This window comes from Recurvomyces mirabilis (assembly GCF_035927965.1).
Source record: "Recurvomyces mirabilis strain CCFEE 5264 chromosome Unknown scaffold_22, whole genome shotgun sequence".
NCBI lineage: Eukaryota > Fungi > Ascomycota > Dothideomycetes > Mycosphaerellales > Teratosphaeriaceae > Recurvomyces > Recurvomyces mirabilis.
Window position 1 is genome coordinate 478,221 of NW_027041956.1, and position 23,919 is coordinate 502,139.

Genomic DNA, 23,919 nt, shown 5'->3' on the forward strand with positions numbered 1-23,919 from the left:
CATTGCAAACAGTTCCACCCGACCAATCATTGTTCTACCGTTACCCTCCTCTTCTTTCACGCATATTCATCTCACTGCACAAACTACACAACACATTCGACAACAAATCACCCATCAACAAGGCGACCAGGTCAACAATATGGCTCCGACTAAGCCTACCTCTGCTTCCAAGCTTTCGTTTTCCAAGCCTACTTCTGCGACGCAGTCTGGGAAGATTGTAAAGTCCTCTCCGGCCAATCGCAAGGGCAAAGGCGGTGGTGGCAAGAAGGACGACGAGGACGACAATCACGGCTTCATTGGCCCGGCGCCCCGTCGCAAGGAGCAGAAGATGCGCTGGGACGAGGCTGCTGACATCAAACTCCTCCTCTTCGGCATGGATCGTGGCCCGATCCAACGCAGTGAACACGAAGCGATCGCTGCATCTTTCAAGGGTAAAGTGCTACGGTCGGCTTTTCTTCGAGTTCAACTACTGACAAGATACAGAGAAGCCGACGGCCAAGGCCATTGGCGAGCGTCTGAGTAAGCTCGGCACGGAGCAAAGGACCTTGCTCAAGCGTCTCGGCATCTTCGACATTGATGCTCAGAAGCCCAAGGTCCAGAAGAGTGGAAAGAAGGGCAAGGGCGATAAGGACGAGGAGGCTGAGGAAGACGAAGTCGAGGAGCAGCACGTGGACGAGGAGATGACGGGTGAAGGAGACGACGATGACGAGCATGTGGAAGTTGACGAGGACGTGGAACTCGTCGAGGATCATGAGGGCGAAGAGAGCGAGTAGACTTTCTACTGTAGTTGGTCATAGTCAAGTCACCGCGCCCGACAAGCCCGTGCGCTTTGTTTATACCTTTTTGAGCATTCTCCATGGTGCACTACGTTGTCCACCTGTGCTCTGGTGCGATAATGTAAGTATCCAAGTCATGGAGCAATCGCCCTCCATGGGCTCGGCACAGGGAGAGGTAATTGCAGAGCTATGGTGAGCTTCGGAACAAGCATCACGACCTCAAGGAGAGTGTAAGTGATGGCTGTAATCGGTGAACCTGAATGTTGCCACCAAAACCCAAGACATTCTCAATCTCCTGTGCCGACAAAGCGTCGATACCATGACAAGGATCCTTGGGCAAGTCACTTGAGTGGGCATGGCGTCCACGGTAGAGGATACAGTGAGTCGCAGTAGCCGACACCTTGTGTGCAAGAAGAATACCTGGACTATCAAGAGAAGGTTAAGAAAGTCGCGCCCGTTCCTGGACCTCAGTCTCGATCTATGGCATGCTGTGGATGTAAGACCTGTTATGTCTCAGCCCCACTCACTGACACGAGCTCCCTCTCGTTGCCTTGTCAGAGCTTAGTATACTAGCTGCGACTTGATCCAGTCAGGAAGGAGAGACACAGCAGTGCTGTTGGATATGGCGTTGTCGCCGCTGCTGTCCTCAAGCATGGTCCGGCGATAGGAAGCTGCGATCAGAATACCCATCAAACTTCTGTCCTGACACCGGGCTTGACACTGTTCAGCTTGTATCAGGGACATTGTCCAAAGTGCAGGGTTATCTATATGTGGTGAGAAAAATGAGGTAAGTAGAAGAAGATCGTAGAGCAGAACTCCATCCTTATCGCCGAGCCCCGAGACGGGGCATCTATACCGAATCGTCATGGGGCTCAAACCATTTGGCATGTACAGTAGTGCTATGCTTTTCTCCGCTACTACCTCATCCAACCCCAAGCCATCGGGAATACCATGGCATCGCCAGGAAACCGCCTTGGTGCCAGTCCGCCAAGCGGCTCAGCCTCGGCTGCGATACTGCTCAACAGGCAGTTCAAACAGATGCAGACAGATAAGGACATCCCAGGCATAAGTTGTGGACTAGTTGGCGACAGTGTCTTTGAGTGGGAAATCATGATCATGCTGGACGAGGAGCAGGACGGTCTGTATGGAGGTATGTCATGCAGGAAGAGCATATCCGTGTCCTTACTGGCTATGAATGATTGCTACTCGGGAGGAGTATACGTGCTAATAAGTCCATATATAGGCGGCTGCTTCAAAGGCAATATGTCTTTCCCGCCTACCTATCCACATGCTCCGCCACGTCTTAAGTTTCAGACACCGCTCTTCCATCCAAACGTCTTCGAGAACGGCGAAGTCTGTATCTCCATCTTACATCCGCCGGGGGACGACAAGTATGGCTACGAGAGCGCTGCAGAGCGATGGTCACCTGTGCAGACTCCCGAGACTATCTTGCTGAGTGTGATCAGCATGCTGGGAAGTCCAAACGACGAGAGTCCGGCTAATATCGAGGCTGGGAAGTTGTGGAGAGAGGACAAGAAGGAGTTCAAGAAGAAAGTGAGGAAATGTGTCAGAGATAGTCAGGAAAACGCTTGGGACTAGGTGGTTTTCATTTGGCACGGAGAGCCTCTTTGGCTATTATGGTCTCGACAGCTAGACTCTGGTTGCGTAGGACGCATCCAAGCGACTCACACGGGATCGCCAGCCATGCTTCGAGCCTACCATCAGATCGTGAAAGCAGACGGCAGTCGCAACGTACATGCAAGGACCTTTCTGATAGGCAAGTCTCGTCAATCTTTGAGCAGCAAGCCTGAACAAGGACGTGCCCGGTGGAAGCTTCGGCCTTTCAGGACTGTTCAGGTTGAAATGGTAGCTTGTGAGATGCTAGCCACCACAGCTGAGGAAGCCGAGGAGCTCTACCATTTGCGAATGGATGAACCTCCTGACTGGTCTCTTCCTGTCGAGTCAAATCAAGTGGCACTTTCACGTGTTACGAACGATATCCGATATTGAGAGGCACCTGACCCACTTGCGGTTGCAGCAAGTTCGATGGTGAATTCTTCCATGGGATCCCTACTCAGGCGCTCTCAGCATCGACAACAGCGAATGAGACCATCTCAAGCTTTCAGAAATGCCACTTACCATTGCCGCAGCAAGAAACGCGATGCGTAATCGAAGACACTCGCCAAATATTTCTTGTTCCATGGATATACACCTTTCAACAACGACCTTCAAGTAGAACTGTTTTCGTTTGACACAACGTTTTCCAACCCAGAACAGGTAGCCCGTCTTGCCAGCCTGTACACCTTTCTTCCGGTGGTCGTCGTCGTAAATGGCTTCGGCTCAATAGCTTCGGTTCGGATGCGACCCGCATCACGTGAATGGCCCCAGACCTCGAACAAGTGGAGTGTGGAGTATACAGCTCGGCAGGATGCTATGCCGAAGATTGCTATATTGGACTTCACGTCTTGGGACAGTTTATGTTTTGGCCTGAAGCACTCTCCCTCGACATAATCGACAACTAACACTTCCGAGCTTTACAAGACATATCAGCGTCATGCCCGATTGGAGCAAGAAAACATGGAGCGTCGAAGTCCCTGTTGACCACATCGACCCGCCAGTCCCAGGTAGAGGCTACGAAAAGTGCAGCCCTCGGCAAGAAATTCTACCTGCAGGCTGGAATGGCTTCAAGTCAAAGGCACTCACATCAGACATCCTCGTCGACCATGATGTTTCCTGGCAGGTCCGTGACGGCGCAACACTCTATGCCGACGTTTATCGGCCACCGCATACAGATGAGAAGGTTCCGGCGCTAATCTGCTGGTCACCGTTTGCGAAGAAGTTCAATGGGATTACCTCGTTGCAGGTCATGACTTATGCTAACCTTGGCATTCCGGATGGGACTCTTAGTGGACTGGAGAAGTTCGAGGGGCCGGATCCCGCTGATTGGTGCCCGAGAGGGTATGCAATCATCAATGTGGATGTGCGAGGGACCGGTGACTCGGAAGGTATCATGGCTGTGCTTGGGTCGCAAGAAGGTGAAGACGGGTATGACACTGTCGAGTTCTTCGCCAAGCAACCCTGGTGCAATGGTAAGATTGGACTTGCTGGCAACTCACATCTTGCTATTGCACAGTGGTTCATAGCATCTCAGCGTCCACCATCACTCACGGCAATTGCGCCTTGGGAGGGTTGTGGCGATCTGTATCGAGAACAGTTCGCTCGCGGTGGTATCTGGGCTGGAGATATGTACGAGAAAATCATCAAAAAGTATATGCTGAGGGGCCACCATGGCACGGAGGGGATGAAAGCTATGTTCGATAAGCACCCTCTTGCAAACGATTGGTGGAACGACAAACGACCGGATATGAAGAATATCAACGTCCCGACGTATATCACCGGAACGTGGTCGAATACTATGCACGGTATGGGTGCTATTCGTGGCTGGCTCGAAGTTGACACGCCCGATAAGTGGCTGCGATGGCATCCGTGGCAGGAGTGGTATGATCTGTGGGGCAACAAGCAAGCAGTCCCCGAGCTCATGCAATTCTTCGACCACTACCTCAAAGGTGCTGACAACGGCTGGGAGAAGACGCCAAAGGTCCGCATGGGTGTGCTCAAATTCGGCAAATCGAAACCTCTCTAAAATGTGGTGGAAAAAGACTTTCCAATCCCGCGAACGCAATACCGCAAAGCATATCTCCAACCAGGCAATAAGCTAAGTCTAGAAAGCACGCCATCAAATCCCCAGACCGTCGAGTACGACTCAACAAAATCAGAGAGCTACGCCTCATTCACTCACACCTTCGACAAAACAACCCAGATCGTCGGCATGTCGAAAGCGATCCTCTACATGTCCTGTGACGACCTAGATGACATGGACATCTTCATCATGCTCCGTAAACTCGACAAAGATGGAAAACCTATGCTCGCTCTCAACGTACCTTGGGAAGGTCTTCCGGTCACAGAATTTGATCAGATTCCGAAAGAAGGCGCGACAGAAGTCATTCTCTACGCCGGTCCTACAGGCATCCTACGAGCCTCGCTACGGGCGATTGATTGGGACAAGACTATGCATGAGAACTGGCCCTTCTATCCTCAAGATAAGGAGGAGAAGATTCAGCACAGTAAGGTCGTGAGGTTGGAGATCGGGATATGGGCTACGGGGATTGAATTTGAGGCGGGTGAGCGCATACGGTTTCAAGTTGCTGGAACGCCGCAAGGGTTGTTGAATTTCCCGATGACGGATCATGTGAAGAATAAGGGAATCCATAAGATCCATGTGGGTGGGCAGTACGATAGCCACGTTGTTCTGCCTTTTACCTAATTCTACACAGCGTTGATATTCCAACAGTCCGTACATATATCAATGGCTCCATTGATGAGATATGCCATCAGTTCCCGTGTGCTTCGTAGGCTGACCACGTCCCAAGTGCTTTCGCATTCTTATGCTGGTTCGAGCAGCGCTCTTGTCTCCTTCAGAAAGTTGGTTAGGCACCCGGTGCAATAGTGCGGAGGTACAACACTCGAGCAGGAGAATGTCGACTGGTGGTCCTTTGGAACGAGGGCTGCATTTCCTACATACAAATACATCACTGCGGCAGGTCAAAAGCAAAAGCCAGGGCATCCCAATCCATGTCCATACCGTCTAGCCCGCCAAGCAGGCTCGAGTCGAACTGTGTAGACGGTGGCCAGCTGGTCATGGCCGGAGCGTCAGGTACCACACGCTGCCTGTTCTGGTTCATCAGAGCATGTAGATCTTGGTCCAGACGCATCTGAGCATCTGTTCGGCTCGCAAGACTGCCGGTACTCGGAGGATCATGCGGCGAAGGCATCTCAGCGGATGATGGCCCACTCACTGGGTACGCTCTGCTTGACCAGTCCGTGGTGGGTGCTTGTGTGGATCTTGAAGAGCCTGTTGGTGTATTTCGTGCTGTCTTGTCAACATGGAGTCGGACAAGTCTGTGCAGCTGATCGAGTAGCTGCGACGTCATTTCATCTTCTTCTACGTCAGCCATACCTTGAAGTGCATATCGTTTTTGATGCTCTTTCAAGATAGCGATGGCGGTCGCCTGTAGCTCCAAGTCTGATCTTGCTGCGCTAGCAGTAGGATGTCGTACGATCTGGATAGCTAGTCCGTAGGCTGCAAGAAGTGGTCCGTGACTCGAGTTGAGCACTGTGTGTGCGTTATTCTCGCGCAAGTGACTTAGCACGCAACAGTGCTGCGAGTAGCATTCGAGCAGATTACAGTACCATTACGCAATCGATGTCGATATGGTTCGTTCGGAAAGTGTCTTGCAACTTCCGCCTGGACCGTGTGCATGTTCAGCATGAGGGCATGCCTGTGGAGTAGAAAGAGCGTCTGATGGTATTGCAATGCTAGATGCGCGACACTCGGGAGCGACTCAGCATCACAGTATGAGTACTCCGAAGGTCGTAGCTCCGGTGGTCTCCTTTCCGCCCATGCCGTAAGAAGGCCGTCAAGCTCGCCCACAGCGCGCATCTTGTTGATGATGGCTGCTTCGAGCACCACATCATCTGATTCCTCCTGTGCTCTCGACTGCATTAGACGCTCACTGACCTGACTCTGTATCTTGGCGAGCTCGATTGCCGCCAGATGTATGTCATCGAGGTACGCTCCTGCGTGGGGTGGACTCTCTTGGTTGCAGTCCAAGTCTCTAATGGACGATGCTCGTTCTAACTCCAAGCATAGCATCTTATCCAGGGTATATAGAGACCACCAGAGACGCATCTGATCAATATTTGCCGCAGTAGGCTCTCCCTGTATTGTAGCGTATGCACGTCGGTGCAGACAACAAGATTGTGCGATCGGTAGGGCCAAGCACGCCAATTGCCACGCGATCTCCGTCTGCCCACACGCACGAAGCAGTAAACCTGACAGCACCAAGAGCCTGACAGAGGACAACGACTTATCTAGCATGATCGACCCGAGATTGGACAAGACCGCATTGAGCGCCGTCACCACATCGATCTCCTGCGGGCCCAGTGATGGGTCAATTGAAGGTCCAGTAGCCTTAAGGAGAAGTGCTGAGAGTCGTTGCACGATGGTTCCGGATACATCAGAGGCGCCGTCTTCCTCCTCTAGGCCATTGCCCCGCAGTGATGGGAATATCGGCGCAATAGCAGCATACCACCCCGACTGTGTCGACTGGCGCATGCCATGTTCCAGGGACCTCAAATTATATAGCGAAGCAGAGAAAGGTGAGCTACTGAACCTGCGCGTTCTGCGGTAATGCTGCGAAAAGCGTTGTGACGATCCAAGACGGGCAAAGGCCAGGTCCAGCCATTGTGTCAGCAAAATCAAGCTGTTTCCGGCTATAGCAAACCGTGGAAGAGCTGGGAGAAGCTCTCCAGGGGAAGCCGAGTCTGTCTCGATCTCTGTTCGTTGGCGTTGCACAGGCAGTAGCTGGGCTGAGCTCGTGCTAGAGACAGTCCTGTGTAGATTGTTGGCCGGTGAGGTTTGAGCAATTCCCTGTGCTTCGCGTCTTTCGACCTGACGATCTGGCTGTCTTGGGTCGAATGTAACGCACTCGACGCCGGCTTTGATACAATTTGAGCCTGAAGGAGTGTTAGTGGCTGGGCCCGAATCGCTCTTGCAGGGCGTTCTTATCACGTACAAGTTGGCTGTAAGTCATCGCAGCGGACCTTTCTATTGCTACGGCACCGAGAGTATCAGCCCCTTCCGCTGACCGTACTCAATAGCTGCCAATGGTCGTTACTGACCGACATCGTGTGCACGCGTTCGTGAGGCGTTTACGCTTGCGGTCATTGTCCGCCGCCGGACTGTGCTGGATCATGCTCCCGACAAAACTTCCTCATCGTCCAAACACACCCCTGCTCTACCCTTCACGCGATTGAAGCAGACCAGAATATGCATCTTCGAGCGGAACGCGAGGCAATGTTGTGCGCACATAACTCCGCAACAGACTTTTGTGGCTTTGCAATTGACACTCCCCCGCATCTCCGGTGTTGTTGGATAGACCACGATGACAGCACTACATGGATTCATTACAACATGGGTCGTGTTCGAGTATGGCTGCACCTATGCAAACGTTTACCGAATGCACTGGCACTGATCAAAGGACACGGGAAGAATGCTGAGAAGTTGCTTCATTGATTCGTACTACATTATCACATCAGACCTTCATGCCAGCGTGCCCGAGATACTATGTCAGAGCTCAGACCATGCCTCCTAACAGGGCGAGGTATGCGACACTGTAGTTCTTGACTCTTCACATGTCAACTTGCTCGATGTGTGACCAGACTGGCAGTGTGGGCAGATCTCACCACACCCGATAATACATTGCTAGCGAGTGAGCCTTGGGAAAGCTGAGACCGCAGCAGGTGGAAAACGCCCACCAGGTTCCGAGCTTCCGTCAATCCATAGCCCCGAACCGAACCGAAGCACAACATCAGATGTGGTCGCGTTCCAAATGCTATCGTTCGGACGCATCTCAAGACAGACAGATGCTGACACGGCGAGGGAGCCCAAGGCATCTGACTAGATCATCAGTTTAACAGCGAGATTGAAAGCCACGATGCGGACGACAACCTCTATAACGGTACGAGCGGAGCAACGAGCGGACCGCGTGATATGGAACGGGCGGTTCTCACGATTCCGTACTGGACGATTTGGCATAAGGTATCGTGCGGCTCATTATTCTGGCTCTCATGTCCATCCCACAAACAAAAGTCTTATGGAGTCGTCACCGTCAGTTCCACTGTCCAAGCTGGCTTGCCTTATGAGCAGCAGATCACGGCTCGAGAAGACCCTTCTTGAATGTCTTGGCTGGACGTGGTGCTTTCACACATCTGATTTCACTCCTCATCTGCTCAAAGTGCTCGGTACCGTACCCGAGCAGCTCGCCGTAAGTACCAGGCTCGGAATCCATGCCAGGGTTGTGATCCCAAATGTATCCTAATTGTAATCCTTTCGTGGTACCTTTGCCATTGGTGACTTTCTGCATACTACACTGGCTCAAAAGGTGCCATGTAAGCTCGTGAGCCTCGGCATACTCTGGTGTTTTTGGATCAGAGTCCAGACGAAGAGCCAAGAGGTCAGATGCTCGTTGACCGAAGTCCTTGAACCCAATGGTAGCTTCGGCTCCCCAACTCCCCAATTCTCTTGTAGAACGTCCCGGATCAGGATGTGCTTTGTCCAATAATCTGTCCGGGAAAACTTGTCATTGTCCGTGGCTTCGAGCAGACATAGGCGTGTCCAGCAAAGGACTTGATTTATGTACTCCATGACGACCTTGGCATCGACCGAGAACTGCCAGTGGAAGCTGCTAGCCCGGGTGTCGTCGAAAATGAGGCTCTCTTGCAATGGAGCGAAAAGAGCATTGTCGATCAGCCCCTTATAATTGTCATGGCCTTTCCAGACATGCACAAATAGATCATGCCTGTACAGACCCAAGTTAGCGGCGCAGGTAGATTCAGACATGTGAGCTTACCAGCGCTTGATGAACGGATCGCCCTTGCGAACTCGCAACAAAGTTGTTCGCTATTATTGTACCATACATCCATGGTACAGCGACCTGGAACGGGGAGTTCGGGTCTTGCAGCTGACTCCAACACACGCGATCCCATTCGCGGATGAGTACGATGCCAACGTCCATGAAGATGCCGCCGTGCGTATACAAGCATGCGCCACGCAAGAAGTCGGCGGAATGTGGACCAACGTATGGTCCATCCATGGTGCCATTCACGAATGCTTGTGGCAACATCTCAGGCGAAACATAGTTGAGCGCATAGTTTGGAGAGTCGGGTACGGTATCCAAAACACGAACTGTCCATCCTGATGGGCTGTTGATGCGGATCCAGCTCAGGATATTCCGTCTGCACCAATCTGGAGTCTTGTCAAGACCCGAGTCCCAGAATGACCAGAGGTTCTTCTCGGATGTCACAGCTTGGTACGAACGCAATCTCTTGAGCATATCGACCTCTTCGCGATCTTCTTTGACCGGAAGAGATCGAGCCCTCGTAGTCCTGCGGTATATCGAGGTTTGGTGACATTCTGGCAGTCGGCCTCAGACAAGACCTTGGGGTGAGTATAGTCGCGAAGACACGATCTACTTTACTGTAATCAAAGACAAAGTAGTTCGTGCTGTTCACTAAAGATGACCACTATATATCTTCAGCTGGTTAATAAGCCGTGAGCTCTGCGTCGTCGCACATGTGCGAAAGCGAGTGCAATCATTGGATGTGCCTGTCGTCAACCGCATCTCGCTTGGCACCAACAATATCGATGTGGCCATTTCAGTCCACGTAGGATGGGGTGCAGAAGGCGTGAATATTTCTAGCGGGGCTGAACATTTCCTTAGGGCAATGGCCCATTGTGACATCTTCTGCCGGAAATCAAACACCGACTCTCGTCTCGCGGTTGTGGGGAGCAAAACGTTCGTTTTCGGCTCTGTACTGCTCATCCAGCCGTCTATTTGGTTCCAGTCACTTTTGAGCCCTACTTTGAACCCGACTTTCATCCCTGTCCTCTGCTGGATCTGGCATATCACCGAGCATTGTCACATCGAACAGCTTCGGCCTATCATAACTTTGCCCATACAAGTACAAGACCGCCTGCAGTCGGGGCAACTCGCGTTCCGCATGCTCAAAGCTGCTGCAAGGATGGCAGCAAGCACCTGTCCGGAGTATGACACTATTGTGATTGGTGCAGGCATGTCAGGTCTAGCATGTGCATCAAGACTGCTTGAAAGTGACCACTACAGTGGCGAGGATAAGCTGCTTGTGTTGGAGGGACGTAACCGTATCGGTGGTCGCATCGGCGCCGTCCACGTGAACGGAAACCGACTGGACACTGGTGCTAATTGGATTCATGGGATTGGTACGGATGATGATCCGAATCCTCTGGTTGACATATTGCCGCACAAGAAATATCGTGGACTCTCCGGGAGCGTAGCGTTTCGCCGGACAGCCAAAAGTGCTCGTGGCCAAGCACCATCACATCCCAGTACGCCAGGCCCCGACGGCGATTGGGTAAAGGTACGAAATGGTGGCACGGAGTCCATCGAGAGCCCTGGAGACGAGTCTGAGGATCTCATTGTACCATCGGGGTTGTCTCGGGTACTGAGTGGAGCGCTGTGGCGAATGATTGGCGGTCTCCACGAAACAGCAAATGAGACGCCACCAGCCAAAGCAAAGTCAACCACGATGCTGAAGGCCGTCATTGATTCGACACACAGACGGGATGCGTTCAAGCATGTGCCAACGGAGTATCATAGCACGCTCAGCTGTATGCCGGCCGGGCTCGAGGGAATCGAGGCCGCTCCCTTAGTAGCACAGTCCGCAGAACACCTAGAGGATCAGCCAGGCATGAGCTTACTCGAGTACGCTCTTGATGACTTCGAAGGGGACCAAGTCTTCCTGCAAGATGGCTATCTTGCCGTGATCGACGAGATAGCGAAGGATTTGGTCGCAAGCAATATGATCAATTTAGGCACGCATGTCAAGCAGATAAGATGGGATAGCAATCCTATCGAGATCATTACAGACAGCGGGCAGTATAGAGCAAAGCAAGTCGTTTGTACGCTCCCTCTCGGAGTCCTGCAGCACGCCGATAGATCGAGATCTCCAGATGCACCTCTATTCAGCCCCGTGACCGCAGGACAAAAATTTGGCTATAACAAATCTTGGCTTCGGCACTCTTGACAAAATATTCATGGTGTACAATGAGCCTTGGTGGCTGAACGATCCATATCTCGCTATCTTCGAAAAAGGTCTGGTCGGATCTGCCACCGTTGAGGCCAGACTCAACGACGAAGGAGAGATCGAAGGCCTTGATACAATCACCGGCTTTACTGACGAGCTGACGGGCATAGAAATACAAGAAGATGGCACAGTAGCAGCAGGACCACGGATGCTTTTCATCGTTAATTTGCATAATCTCACTGGTTTCCCAGCCCTGCAGTGCTTCGTCTCATGCGCCAACGCTGCACATGTCGAAACACTTGGTGACAGAGACGCTGGTGGGATCGTACACAGGGCGCTGAACAAGTGGCTGGGCGTGGAGCCACCGAATCCAGACGCAGTTCATGTGACACGCTGGGCACAAGACGAGTATTCAAGAGGAAGCTACAGTCACATGATAACAGGATTGTCGGAAGTGAAGCATCGTGAGGCCTTCCAGGAGCCGATCGTGAACAAGAACGGTGGTATTCTGAGGTTTGCTGGCGAGCACACGAGTAGGAACCACTTTGCCACAGTACATGGCGCACTTCTCAGTGGTTGGCGAGAAGCGAATGACATATTGAGCAAAACCTGACATGTAGAGGCCGAGATTGAGGCATCTGCTACGCAGCGGCTAGTGCCCCGCATGAGTGACATCCATTTTGACCCGACAGCGTAGTGACAGCAGTAAGCCGCTCGGACTCCTGATAGTACGCATTGGCGAACTCAATAAGTATGTTATATAGCATATCCTCAGCAAAAATACACCACTTGTCCAACGACAAGCTCCTGTCTTCCGGTGATCCCTCACCTACATCACGCACCCGTCCGAAGCTCTGTATGTAAGCTTCTCAAGCGTCCTAGAAATCAGATAAGCCCATACCGCAACGTGATCGGAACACAAAGCGAAGAAGAGTTGAGCGTAGCCGCTGGGCCAAGTGCCAAGAATCCGCCACAGCTGCTGAAGCTGTTTCCAGTGGTGTTTGGGTAATTGCAGAACAGAGTGTTGTTGCAGCCAATGCAGCTAGGAGTATTCTGTGGTGCACTAGTGTTCAGGAGGTACAGCCAGGGAAGATAGTCGAAAGTGTTCTTGGCCACATACTCATCATCGGAGAGATTCTCGAGGCGGCCTTGTGAGTCTAGCGACCATTGGTCAAGCGCTGCATCGGACGGACTGAACTGAACGACAGTGGTGTCGCCATTTGTGAGATTGGCGGCACGACCAAAGTACTTGACGACGGTGCCATCAGAAGAAGTGTTGGTGTATGAGATGCTGAATCTTGTCGGCTGAGGGGACGATAGTGTCGTGGTCACTGTCGTGGTTGTGACGATGGTGGAAGTCCCGAGGATCACAGTCGGTTCCTTTCAGCTGTTAGCGGTCTCGTTATAGTGCTGCTTCAAGTGCTAGCGTACCACACTAGTGATTGTGGTAGTGCTCATAGTATTGAAGAGACTGGTCTGTATTGAGGTGGCCGTAATTGTCGGAGGGATGACAGATGTAACCGTAGCCTGGGATGTTCAGCTTCTGCCTTTCAATGCACAATACCATCTCAACGACTTACGTCAATGGTAGTAGTTACAGTAGAGGTATACACTGTCGAGACTGAGGAAGTGGCTGAGATGCCCAGACAGCCACGACAGATTCCCCACTTCAACTGCCATGTCGCGAAGTTGATAAGCTGGCCGACGCATGCAGTCGGCAGTGACACAGTAGTCGAAGCATCCTGGCGTTTAGTGACAATGGGAACAACCGAAGAGGATGACGAGCTGCTCGTGATAGATGCAGCGCCAGCTGTGGCACACGTGTACACAGTCGAGTTGCTGTTCAACTTCAGCAACGGCCTTGTCACCACGCAAATATTTGACTTACACTGTATAGATAGACGTGGTAGTAGCTGTGTTGAACGAGAAAGTAGGACTGGCTGACGCAGAAACCGCCGTGCTCACGCTACTCGGTCAGCTTTGCCGTCGACATCGACGAGGAAACTTACATGGTGGTGGTCACAAATGTGGTGCTGAGATAGTCAGCTCAGGTGTATCAGTATCTAAAGATCAAAGGACTTACCTATTCATCGTGACGGTTGCAGGTGGAGTAGCAATCACGGTCTGAACCGCAGTAGTTCCATTGACCGTCACGGTGGTATCGCTGTTCTCTAGATCAGCTTCTGAATGTCATAGAACTGTGATAATGTCCTACGTAGACACAGTGGTTGCCGCGGTAAAGAACGAGGAGCAGAAGGCCGACATGGACGATGTTCCGATGGCCAGCTCACAATTGGAAATGGCATTCTGGTATGCGGTGCTGGATGGTCCTGGGGGGCAGGTGCTCTGCGCCTGTCTAGCCTGCAATACGCCCAGCGGGTTCGCAGACGCATGAAAGACGAGTCCAAGCAAACCAATGACCGTGGTAAAAGCCATGATGTGCTGTTCGATGAGTCACTTGTATTCAGGTTGAGTCTTGCCGTGGTCTGGTATCAGTTGGCAGGAGAGCTCTTTTTGTATATTGACCTGTGGCGAATCATGCCATCCTCGTATAGTCTCGGCATGGATTCGAAGAGTAAGATTATGCTATCGCTGTGATACAGCTTGGCAAGCCCTTCGGGAGAATCAATCCCAGACACGATGTCTGTGGCTAAGACATCGTTCAGAAGAGAGCTGATCAGATCACTTTGGAATGGATGCAGCCAATGGCTTTGCCTGACCAAAAGGTAATACAGGGGTGAAGCGGATCACAGCGACAATGTGAACGCGGACTCGACCTACCGTAGCTACGTCGAATCCTCTGAGCGGTATCATTTGCAAGCCAATTTCAAAAGTGTATGCCATGGTTACAGTCGTACGGTTCATGCAGCCAGGAACGGCTCTAGTGGCTTGACAGATGCAAGCCCAGTTCCTACGAACAAAGACTTGACACCCTCCAGCTATGGCCGAAATCGTTGACCGAGCCAGCACGGTCGGTAGGAGTGTAATCGTGCTACTTCGATCATCCTGCAGGCTGAAGTCTTCGACTAATTCAGCAGCGGCATTCTACCACAAAGCCATTCCATTCTCGTTGTGGCGTCGTTGGATTGCGTATCGGACTTGGCTGCGAGTCGAGGATTCCTCATGCAATTGGCTAACAGGCCGATGTGCTACACTGTCTGACCATTGCCTGAAATGTAGAGATCTCGTGTCCGAAGGTGAAATTTGATGTTATCTTGACATCGTCTGATTGGTATTACCAACAGCTCATCATGATAGTCCTTACCATAGTCCGGCAAAGGCAATGATACCAGGCTGATTCGTCGTGATGAGCGTCGGGAAGGGGACTCAAGACGGTGAGCTCAATTCGCTCCTGAAGAGGAAAGGTGATAGGACGTGCGATGGAAGTGATCTCGATGGGAACCGGCATCACAAATCCGCCGTTCATGTCATCCTCTCTAGCGCCAAAAAAGAAAGACCTAGGTAAGCATGTGAAAGTCAACCCTTCGCGTACGAAATCATGGAATCATACGCGGGTCAGGTGAGATTACCTTCGGCCTTCCTGGCCTCGGCATCGTTTTGATCAAGGCGTTTGCAAGTCACGAGCCAAGATATTCTACACGTTGCCGTAAGGTCGCTTTCACGGAGGGCACGTCTCGTACAACCGGACCGAGCTCTCGTTCAAAGCGGGCATTTTTGAGCAGTCAGCGCGGCCTTTTCGACGTTGCTATGGCCGTAGCTTCCTGCCCCGTAATATAGATAGAAGCTCGACGAAGTATATTCAGTGTACTAGGAGTGTGTGCAACCTCGTCAAAAATATCTCCAGAGCTTCTCCGCTGGCAATATGAACATCTCACGACTTCCACTGGTGGCCAAAGCGGCGGCATTGCTAACCGTCGCATACATCCTCTACCAGATATACATCCAACTTACTATAGGCGCCAAGAGACGAGCGTTCCAGCGCGAAAAGGGGACCCTTCCAGTGCCATGGCTATATACGCTGAAAGACAGATTCATGGGCGTCGATGTGTTCATGGAGAATATGAAGGCACTCAAGGCACGTAACATCCTAGCGCTTGGCAAGAGCCGCTTCGACCTTCAGAAAGTCCGGACATATCGTATGGTCATGCTTGGGCGGGACGTATTCATGTGAGTACAGTGCAGGCGTAACGGCGACGATCCAATGGTTGACGTTGTCACAGCACCATCGAGCCTGAAAACCTCAAGACCATCCAAGCTGTCGACTTCAAGAAGTGGAGTCTGGGAAGCAGACGTAAGACCGCTTTCAGACCATTGCTCGGCATTGGTATCTTCACCTCGGATGGCGCAGACTGGCAGCACTCTCGCGAGATGCTGAGGCCGAACTTCGCACGCTCACAAGTAGGAGACCTGGCGACATTCGAACGACACGTCTCCCATCTCGTCGAGGCTATCCCGACCGATGGCTCAACCGTCGATCTCTCCGAAATGTTCTTCAGACTCACGATGGATTCTGCGACGGAGTTCCTATTCGGCGAGTCCACCGAGTCGCTCACGAAGGGCAGCAGCGAAGGCTTCTCAGATGCCTTCATGAGGAGTCAAGACTTCGTCGCCAACAACAGCCGATGGGGTAGCTGGGCGAAACTCTTCCCTGCCAACAAGCAGTGGCTCGCTGATCAGAAGTTTGTGCACGACTTCGTTGACTACTATGTGCAGAAGAACATGGCCAAGCGCAGCGAGTTGCTGCGGGAGAAATCGAACGCGGAGAAATCTGGACGCTACATCTTCATTGATGAGATCGTGAGACAGACCGAGGACCCCATCCGCATTCGTTCAGAACTCCTTAACATCTTACTTGCTGGCCGTGATACCACGGCTTCGCTTCTGACCAATGTATGGGATACTCTAGCCAAACGACCGGATATCTGGTCGTGCTTGCAGTCAGAAGTCGCAAAACTCGATGGCAAGGCTCCCACGTTCGAACAGCTCAAGGAGATGAAGTATCTCAAAGGCTTGCTTAACGAGTCACTTCGTCTCTACCCGGTAGTGCCCGTCAACTCGCGCGAGGCCCTGGAAGACACAACACTGCCGCTTGGTGGCGGACCGGACGGTTCTGCTCCCGTCTTCGTACCGAAAGGTCAAGTCGTCTCATGGTCCACATATGCCATGCATCGGAGACGGGACTACTATGGCGAGGATGCGGATGACTTCAAGGTCGAGAGATGGCTGGATGATGCCGAGACTGGTCGCAAGGGTCTTAGACCTGGGTGGGAGTACCTGCCGTTCAACGGAGGTGCACGCATCTGTCTGGTAAGTGATTCCTCACCTGTCAAGGCGATACAAACTGACATTTTCAAGGGTCAACAATTCGCCTTAACCGAAGCAAGCTACACTACCGTCCGCCTGTGCCAAGCCTTCTCGAAGATCGAAAGCCGCAACCCGAGTCCTTGGACAGAGAGCCTGACACTGACTTGCGTGAACTTGCACGGCGCCAACGTGGCCCTGAAACTTTGACGAGCTGCCTAAGACTACAACGGCACAGGTCTAGGCGCCATGACCCTCACAGCAATTAGATCCCTCTCCTCCTCCTCCTTCTCCATAGCCGGGATATAAGGCCGCAGGTACTTGTCCACGTACTCCTTTGGCAGACCATGAGGTGCAGCATCACGAATAGCTTTCTTAATCCAGACAATATAATCAGGCATGATGACACCTTCGTCCGTCCGCTGAACATCTACATAAGTCATCGTCTCGACCTTCTGCCCTGTGCCCTTCCCCTCAGCATCGATACGTTCGACCTGAAGCGTGTGCTTCTCGTACATCCAGGGCACGCCTTCGCTTTCGTCTAGGCCTGCTTCGTCGCGTGGCGAGAGGAAGAATAAGCTGCCGTAGACGTGGTCGCCTTGCGAAGGCATGATGTTTCCATATTGTGTGTCGTTGATCTGCCAGCGGTAGTCTTCGAGTCTTGCGAGACCGCAGAAGATGCTATCGGGACAGCGGCCGGACATTGCTTTGGGTGAGAGATTGGAGGCGTAGCCAAAGTATAACGCGCTGAAGCGGCGCGAGGTGTCTACTGTTTCGTTGCGACTTCTAGCCGGCCCTTGCATTGATGGTGGATACATGATTTCTGTTTGTTGGTTCGCTGAGACTTGTCTTATTGCCCTGGCTTCTGTCTGCACCAACTTGGAACAGAGAACATTCGGAGGTAGGACTTCCAAGATGAGGTGAGCAGTGTGTCTGGACCGAAGGATGCGGGGATGTCAGGTAAAAGCTGATCAAGTACTAGTTGGAAGTGGTGGCAAGCCGACATTTACACCTTGCAGTGCTCTTACAGTACGTCCACTTCGCAAACCACGTTATTTAACCATCCATCTCATTGATGGTAAATCCACCGTCTATGACAAGATTGTGACCACAGACAAGACTCATACGTGGAGTGCTCAACAGCACGACCACGTCCCCAACTTCATCGAAAGACGCCTCCCGTCCTTGCCTCGCCTCAAACTTCGACCATGCACCTGCCGAAGCGTCCGCACCACCAAGCATGCTCTTCCCTGTCGCCTTCGTGAACTCTTCCTCTAGCAACTTCGTCTTGAGGAAACCGGGGCTGACGCAATTTATCCTCACGCCCTGCGAGCGGGCTTCCAAGGCACCGGCTTTAGTCATACCGAGCACGGCGTGTTTGGCTGCTGTGTAGCCTGAGCTTCCAGCGCCAGATTGGATGGAATTGACAGAGGCGCAGTTCACGATGCTACCTCTTTGATCCACTCGTCCGCTTTCGACAACGATGGACTCTTGTTTGACCATCTGTTTGATTTCGTGTTTCATGCAGAGCCAGACCCCCAGAGCATTGACTTCAAGCACCCTTTTCCAAGCATTGGTATCTGTGTCGACTACAGAAGAAAGTGGTCCCGCTATCCCGGCGAAGTTAGCCGCGTAGTCGATGCGACCAAACTCTTTTACCGTTTCGGCTATTGCGCTTTCGACTTGACTTTCATCCGTGACATCCGCGTGGATAGTGATGCACTTGATCCCGCAGGCCTCTACCGCGGCTTTGCCTTCCGCGAAGGCTGTCTCGTCTAGGATGTCAACCAGAGCTATACCAGAGGCTCCTTCCTTGGCGAAAGAGACGGCGATTGCGTTCCCCAAGCCCCGGGCGCCGCCTGTAATGAAGGCTACGCCTGGAGCCACTGGGCCAGAGCGGAGATGGGAGGGTGACATGATGACTTGGTGGGAGTGATAGACACAGACTCAAGATCGGATCAGCAGCAGGTCTGGTCCTCGATGCCTTCGAGGATCAGTCGAGTCCGCAGACAAGACAGCCGAAGTGTCCTAGCGCTTTCCTTTAAGTTCCTCGATCCGTCCGTAGATCCAGTATAGTAGCTGCCTTATCAATTGTCCAAGATCGATCCTCTGGACGGAAAAGCGCAGGCAACACAGAAGACAGTATTGTTTGTATACCTACCTGACATTGTCGTAGACCCGCCATCTCCACAGCATACGGCAGTTCACGTTTCTGCCTCACACGATCAGCGTTTGCCGGTACCTCATGGGAAAGCTTCCCCTCCATCGAAAGCTGTTTGGCAGCTCAGGACCGAGGTCACAGGGATCTTCATGGCGAGAAGTAGCCGTAGACTCGGCATCATATCGACTGTACAGGCAGTACCCGAGGCTCATGTTTAGTCGCTACTATACCAATCGTACAGCATCTGATGGGCCTTGAGCGGGACGGAGGTGGAGGGAGAAATCGTGGTTAGGCCTGAGAGCTGCGGATCTAGCCGAGATTATGCAGGCGGGCGATGCGGCCGACATGCCCGTGTCTGTGTCATGCACGGCGTTAGGTGAGCTTCTAAAGTACATCTACGATAGGCGAAGCACGAGACTTGCTTTGGAGATCGCCTGCACATATCACATTGCCTGGCTCCGTAGGGCAGCGCAAGACGTTCTGCCACACTGAGCATATACTAATTCCAACGTCATGAGTTTGCGACAACGATAACACTCCCGCAATGCCCTCCACTTCTCCCGGCCCAGAGGCAGTGCCGCCCAAGGCAGCCGCCGTATCGAGTAGTGACTTCGCCCAGATCTTGCCAGGAGCGCCGACAGCATCAGTCCAGGCGACAGCAACCTTCATCTTTCGGCATAAACGATATGTGACATATATCACCAGCTCACAGCTGAACATTTTGACCGGACCAACGAAGCTTGTGCAAGCCCTCGCCTTTGCCGAAGGACTAGTCGCCGTAGCTGTCGAGTCGAATACAGGGAAGATTGCGGTCGCTAGCAAGAGCCAAGTATACGTCCTTGAGCCCATCGCAGAAGGATGGACGAAAGTCTGGTGGGAGAAGAGCTTATGCCTGTGCCTATGCGTAGGCAAAGAGGGCGTAGAGGACGAAGCAAGCTACCTGAGCTGGGGCAGCGAAGGCGAACTACTGGTCGGTGGTAGTAAGAACTTGAGTCTGTTTTCTACAATACCTTCGTCTCGCACAACCACGCCAGCGGTCAGTCCCGTGGACGGCGAGGCCGCAGTAGAAGAGAGGAAGGCATTATGGTCCAAGCCCGTCGCGTCAGCTATCCAGTACGTGGCTCTCTGTCCTTCGGCGAACGTGATAGCGAGTTGTTCGTGGTACGATAGACTGGTCAAGATATGGCGTAGACTGTCATTCGAGGAGGGTCTTTTCGACCATACGTACCTTGCGCACCCAGCCGCGGTCACACATCTCGAGTGGAGACCCCTGGATCAGCATATGAATGAGAGACGAGGTAGCAGTATCAGTGGCCGGCATGACGAGGATCCGGAGGTACTCTGGACGATTGCTACGGATGGTGTGCTACGAATCTGGCGTATGGGAGGGATGCATGATGCGGATATCATGACACTACACACTGCTGTCGATCTTGTAGGAGCTATACCGCAGTCTCCAACCCTCAACACAAACGGTACTGCCTCGCACTCTGCAAAGCCACCACGCTACGCCTTCATCATACCAGCCAGCTCCTTTTCCGCCGCTGTCAACGCTGCGCTTGGACGAAGAACCAACGGCAAGATCAGCCACTCACTCGAGCACCTCAAAGACGTCATTACAAGATCTCCAGATGTGATCGTCACTCTAGATGGGCATGGTCGGATGTCAGCATGGGGTGTACAGAGCATTGGACATAAACGACGGCCTGAGACCCCGAGTGCGGAGCGGGCGTTCCATATCGCCCATGCTGAGGATCTTGGCCTTACCGTCCGTGTGGGTAAGAACATGAGGTTCCAAACGTGGTTTGCGGATGACGCATTTCACCTTGTAGCACACAGCTTTGACGGCCATGTGCAGTGGTGGCGAGGTGACGTAGAGACTTTCTTCTCGCCATCGGTAGCTGGTGGAGAGAGATTACGCTTGGAAGCGGATTGGTCTGGACATGATCGACCGCTGGCTGGAGCGATAGCATCTACCGATGGCGAGCTCATTACGTGGTCGAAGAGCAGCGACATCAGTCTATGGTCACGATCGAACACGGGCCAATTGGCAAAGAAAGGAGGGTTCTCCACGCAGAAGACTGTGTATGCAGCTTCCTGTTCCGTTGGCGGTAAACTCATTAACGTCGCTCACGACGAGAAAGTTGCGCTCTACAGGACCGACAGCAAGCAGGTCGACAGTCTAGTCCACGACCTCAGCTCTGAAAACGGTCTGCAGCTGGCGGAACTAGGCCAGGACGACAACAGTCAAAGCCATGTGTTATACAACAGAACTACAGCTCTCTTCTTCCGAGAAGTGGCAGATGAAATTGGGGATGTCTTGCTCGAGCATGTTGGTATGATGAACTTGGACAATCAGTGTCTCTATCACTTCAGTGCTGTCAGCGATGATGAGGTCATGTACTTGGCAGTCGACTTGACAGGGACGCTGCGAAGACAAGTCATTCCAACACCCCGTACCGAAACCGAGGATGAACTTGACATGCCTATTTCAACAAACGAAACGATCGAAACTGGCCTCCAGCAGCCTTCGCTACTCGAAGCCAATGTCGATCTCGCGGTCGCAGCATCTGGCGATGGCAACCGATTCGTGATCTTCGATCTTCGAGACGGCTATATGGAGTACGAACAAGACTGTTCGCAAGCAGTGGAGTTTCTGAAACTTTACAAGAATGCTGCTGGGAATCAGTACTTGGCTGTGGGATACAAGTCCGAGGTTGAGATTCTGGTCCAAGGACGATACGAGCATCATAGGGAGGCGAAAACGTGGTGCAAGGTCAAGCAGGTGTCTATTGAAAATATAGGACTCAGCATCACTACATTGGCGTGGTGCGGTGACGGTATGTTGGCTGTAGTCGCTGGGAGCGTGATGTTCATTACAAGCGAAACAGTCCTCGCGACGGATCTTGAGCCTGAAGTGCAAGAAAGGCTCGACTTGGACGCCCGAACGAAAGACGAATTAAAAGTGACAGAAGTCTCGGCTCGCCTGGCGCAGCCTGCACCGGTGTGGCACCCGCGTCTGCTCACCCATTTGTTGTATCATGGCAGCTATGCTGCAGCCGTCCGCATACTCAGACAATTGAGCGAGCGACTTAAGTTCTGGAGTGAAGGTGAGTATCTGCATTCGGCACTAGACCTGCCACACGATGCAGTCATGGAACAGTCCAACACATCTGCCGAGTTGGACGACGCAACAGTACGTGACATCCTGGAGCAGCTGGCCGCGAAGAAGCTACCCGCTATCTCCGATTCGGAACAGAGGCGCCTGCAAGCAGTCGTGGAAGCTCTACACTACATCTCAAAATACCGCCGTGGCTTAGACGATAACGCCCTGCACTACCTCTTCAGCTTCAACCTCCAGCTGTCGTACATGGCTGCCACCTCTACCACCACTACTAACCAGCCCAACGGCACGTCCCACATCCAACAGCCACCTGTTCCCCAAATGTCCTGGCACGACATAACTTTCGCCAGCCACAGCAGTACCCAGCAACCCCTCCTCGACATCCTGATCCAGCACTACGACAACAAACTCGCCTGGCCCATCGCCCGAGCCCTCGGTCTTACAACCTGGCTCTCCGACCGCGAAGCCCTAGCCACTGTCTTCGAGTCCCTCGCCCAGTCCGCATACCGCTCCACTTCCCCTCCCGATCCCACAAACGCAGCGCTGTTCTTTCTCGCTCTGCATAAGAAAGCCACGCTACTGGCGCTATGGAGGATAGCGACATGGCATAAAGAACAGCGCTCAACCACCAATTTCCTGAAACGAGACTTCTCCCTCCCCGAGGCCAAGACAGCGGCGCGGAAGAACGCGTACGCGCTGATGGGGAAGCGGCGATTCGAGTATGCAGCTGCTTTCTTCCTTTTGGCGGATGATGCGGGAAGTGCCGTTGGTCTGCTTGCTGGGCAGTGTGGGGACATCGGACTCGCTGTTGCAGTTGCGAGATTGTACGGAGGCGAGCAGTCGGAGTGTCTACAAACACTCGTGAGGCAGAGGTTACGGCCGCAGGCCGAGAAAGAGAATGATCGCTGGCTGATGTCGTGGTGCTTCTCGGCCTTGAAGGAGAGGCACGAGGCGGCTAATGCGTTGATCAAACCCCTGGACGGAGTGAGGAACTGGCAGCAGGACGATCCAAGGACGATGGTTCTGTATCGACACTTGAGGAAGGACAGGTCGGAGCAGGAGGAGTATCGAGCTGTTCTGCGCGCGGCGAGAATCTTAAGGCGGATGGGCTTCTGGGTGCTGGCGCTGGAGATGGTGAAGGGCTGGGAGTTCAAGCATGTATCAGCTGCTGCAACCCACGCCAATGGCAAGACTGCCAATGCGGAAACCACGACCAACGGCATCCACCACGAACGACCGAGCGCAGAAGATCTGGCCGCCAATGAGCCCTCGCTCCTCGACTCTTTCTCCTCTGTCCCGGACTCAGCGCCCGCGGTCAAAGCGGTCGAGGAGCCACCCTCCCGCGAAGCCCAAGCAGCTGCTTTACTAACGAAACTCCAAGCCAAGAAAGCACAGGCCCAACAAGTACCCACGATGGCGGAGAAAGAGAAGCCGAAGCCGCCTCCTACACAATTCAAGGAGCCGGATGCGAATAGCCTGCTCGATTCCTTCGGATTCTGAAGCATACATGCGTGAGGACGTGTGGGTTGGACGTATCATGTGCTTGTAATACACGTGCTTTTGTGGTATTTAGCGAGGCGTAAGGTCGCGTCACTGTTGCTAGTAGTCGGATCATCTCGTAATCATAGTCTTGGCTTGGATGAACACTGCCACGAGCAAGCTCTGATCGTCATTTATAAATTAACCGTTGTTCTTGCACGGTCGTTCTGCGGACCTGGTGATGGTTCAGCGCTGGTGTCGTGGTCGTCCATGCAGGGGTCAAAAATCTACTTTGCACCTTGTGCTATACTCTACAATGGCGTTGCGGGTCACGGACGTGAGATAACATACAATCTCCGACAAGCGAGCTACCTGTATTCCAATCTCTATCCACAACGTGGAAGCACGCGTACCCAAACGACAAACACCATGCT

General features: G+C 52.7%; 12 protein-coding genes across 12 annotated transcripts; 7 read left to right on the forward strand and 5 right to left on the reverse strand.

Moving 5' to 3' along the window:
• Positions 1 to 139: 139 nt before the first annotated feature.
• LTS14_007883 (uncharacterized protein) lies at positions 140 to 773 on the forward strand (the record flags this gene model as incomplete). Its single annotated transcript, XM_064840572.1, has 2 exons — positions 140 to 431; positions 484 to 773. 2 exons carry the CDS (start codon positions 140 to 142, stop codon positions 771 to 773), a joined length of 582 nt encoding a protein of 193 aa, XP_064692022.1.
• A 954-nt stretch (positions 774 to 1,727) lies between these two features.
• ubc15 (Ubiquitin-conjugating enzyme E2 15) lies at positions 1,728 to 2,375 on the forward strand (the record flags this gene model as incomplete). Its single annotated transcript, XM_064840573.1, has 2 exons — positions 1,728 to 1,926; positions 2,020 to 2,375. The coding sequence occupies 2 exons, from the start codon at positions 1,728 to 1,730 to the stop codon at positions 2,373 to 2,375; spliced, it is 555 nt and encodes a 184-aa protein (XP_064692023.1).
• A 955-nt stretch (positions 2,376 to 3,330) lies between these two features.
• LTS14_007885 (uncharacterized protein) lies at positions 3,331 to 4,419 on the forward strand (the record flags this gene model as incomplete). Its single annotated transcript, XM_064840574.1, has 1 exon — positions 3,331 to 4,419. The coding sequence occupies one exon, from the start codon at positions 3,331 to 3,333 to the stop codon at positions 4,417 to 4,419; it is 1,089 nt and encodes a 362-aa protein (XP_064692024.1).
• A 186-nt stretch (positions 4,420 to 4,605) lies between these two features.
• LTS14_007886 (uncharacterized protein) lies at positions 4,606 to 5,100 on the forward strand (the record flags this gene model as incomplete). The annotated part of the gene is made up of 1 exon (XM_064840575.1): positions 4,606 to 5,100. One exon carries the CDS (start codon positions 4,606 to 4,608, stop codon positions 5,098 to 5,100), a length of 495 nt encoding a protein of 164 aa, XP_064692025.1.
• Positions 5,101 to 5,365: 265 nt separating this feature from the next.
• LTS14_007887 (uncharacterized protein) lies at positions 5,366 to 6,951 on the reverse strand (the record flags this gene model as incomplete). Its single annotated transcript, XM_064840576.1, has 2 exons — positions 5,366 to 5,949; positions 6,027 to 6,951. 2 exons carry the CDS (start codon positions 6,949 to 6,951, stop codon positions 5,366 to 5,368), a joined length of 1,509 nt encoding a protein of 502 aa, XP_064692026.1.
• A 1,597-nt stretch (positions 6,952 to 8,548) lies between these two features.
• On the reverse strand, positions 8,549 to 9,730 carry LTS14_007888 (uncharacterized protein; the record flags this gene model as incomplete). Its single annotated transcript, XM_064840577.1, has 3 exons — positions 8,549 to 8,960; positions 9,038 to 9,196; positions 9,315 to 9,730. The coding sequence occupies 3 exons, from the start codon at positions 9,728 to 9,730 to the stop codon at positions 8,549 to 8,551; spliced, it is 987 nt and encodes a 328-aa protein (XP_064692027.1).
• A 688-nt stretch (positions 9,731 to 10,418) lies between these two features.
• On the forward strand, positions 10,419 to 12,072 carry LTS14_007889 (uncharacterized protein; the record flags this gene model as incomplete). The annotated part of the gene is made up of 2 exons (XM_064840578.1): positions 10,419 to 11,330; positions 11,416 to 12,072. 2 exons carry the CDS (start codon positions 10,419 to 10,421, stop codon positions 12,070 to 12,072), a joined length of 1,569 nt encoding a protein of 522 aa, XP_064692028.1.
• A 272-nt stretch (positions 12,073 to 12,344) lies between these two features.
• Positions 12,345 to 13,895, reverse strand: LTS14_007890 (uncharacterized protein; the record flags this gene model as incomplete). Its single annotated transcript, XM_064840579.1, has 7 exons — positions 12,345 to 12,839; positions 12,891 to 12,986; positions 13,040 to 13,298; positions 13,348 to 13,425; positions 13,469 to 13,492; positions 13,543 to 13,623; positions 13,675 to 13,895. 7 exons carry the CDS (start codon positions 13,893 to 13,895, stop codon positions 12,345 to 12,347), a joined length of 1,254 nt encoding a protein of 417 aa, XP_064692029.1.
• Positions 13,896 to 15,282: 1,387 nt separating this feature from the next.
• On the forward strand, positions 15,283 to 16,931 carry LTS14_007891 (uncharacterized protein; the record flags this gene model as incomplete). Its single annotated transcript, XM_064840580.1, has 2 exons — positions 15,283 to 15,587; positions 15,641 to 16,931. 2 exons carry the CDS (start codon positions 15,283 to 15,285, stop codon positions 16,929 to 16,931), a joined length of 1,596 nt encoding a protein of 531 aa, XP_064692030.1.
• Positions 16,932 to 16,945: 14 nt separating this feature from the next.
• On the reverse strand, positions 16,946 to 17,539 carry LTS14_007892 (uncharacterized protein; the record flags this gene model as incomplete). The annotated part of the gene is made up of 1 exon (XM_064840581.1): positions 16,946 to 17,539. The coding sequence occupies one exon, from the start codon at positions 17,537 to 17,539 to the stop codon at positions 16,946 to 16,948; it is 594 nt and encodes a 197-aa protein (XP_064692031.1).
• A 238-nt stretch (positions 17,540 to 17,777) lies between these two features.
• LTS14_007893 (uncharacterized protein) lies at positions 17,778 to 18,638 on the reverse strand (the record flags this gene model as incomplete). The annotated part of the gene is made up of 2 exons (XM_064840582.1): positions 17,778 to 17,812; positions 17,849 to 18,638. The coding sequence occupies 2 exons, from the start codon at positions 18,636 to 18,638 to the stop codon at positions 17,778 to 17,780; spliced, it is 825 nt and encodes a 274-aa protein (XP_064692032.1).
• A 788-nt stretch (positions 18,639 to 19,426) lies between these two features.
• On the forward strand, positions 19,427 to 23,506 carry RAV1 (regulator of (H+)-ATPase in vacuolar membrane; the record flags this gene model as incomplete). The annotated part of the gene is made up of 1 exon (XM_064840583.1): positions 19,427 to 23,506. One exon carries the CDS (start codon positions 19,427 to 19,429, stop codon positions 23,504 to 23,506), a length of 4,080 nt encoding a protein of 1,359 aa, XP_064692033.1.
• Positions 23,507 to 23,919: the final 413 nt, after the last annotated feature.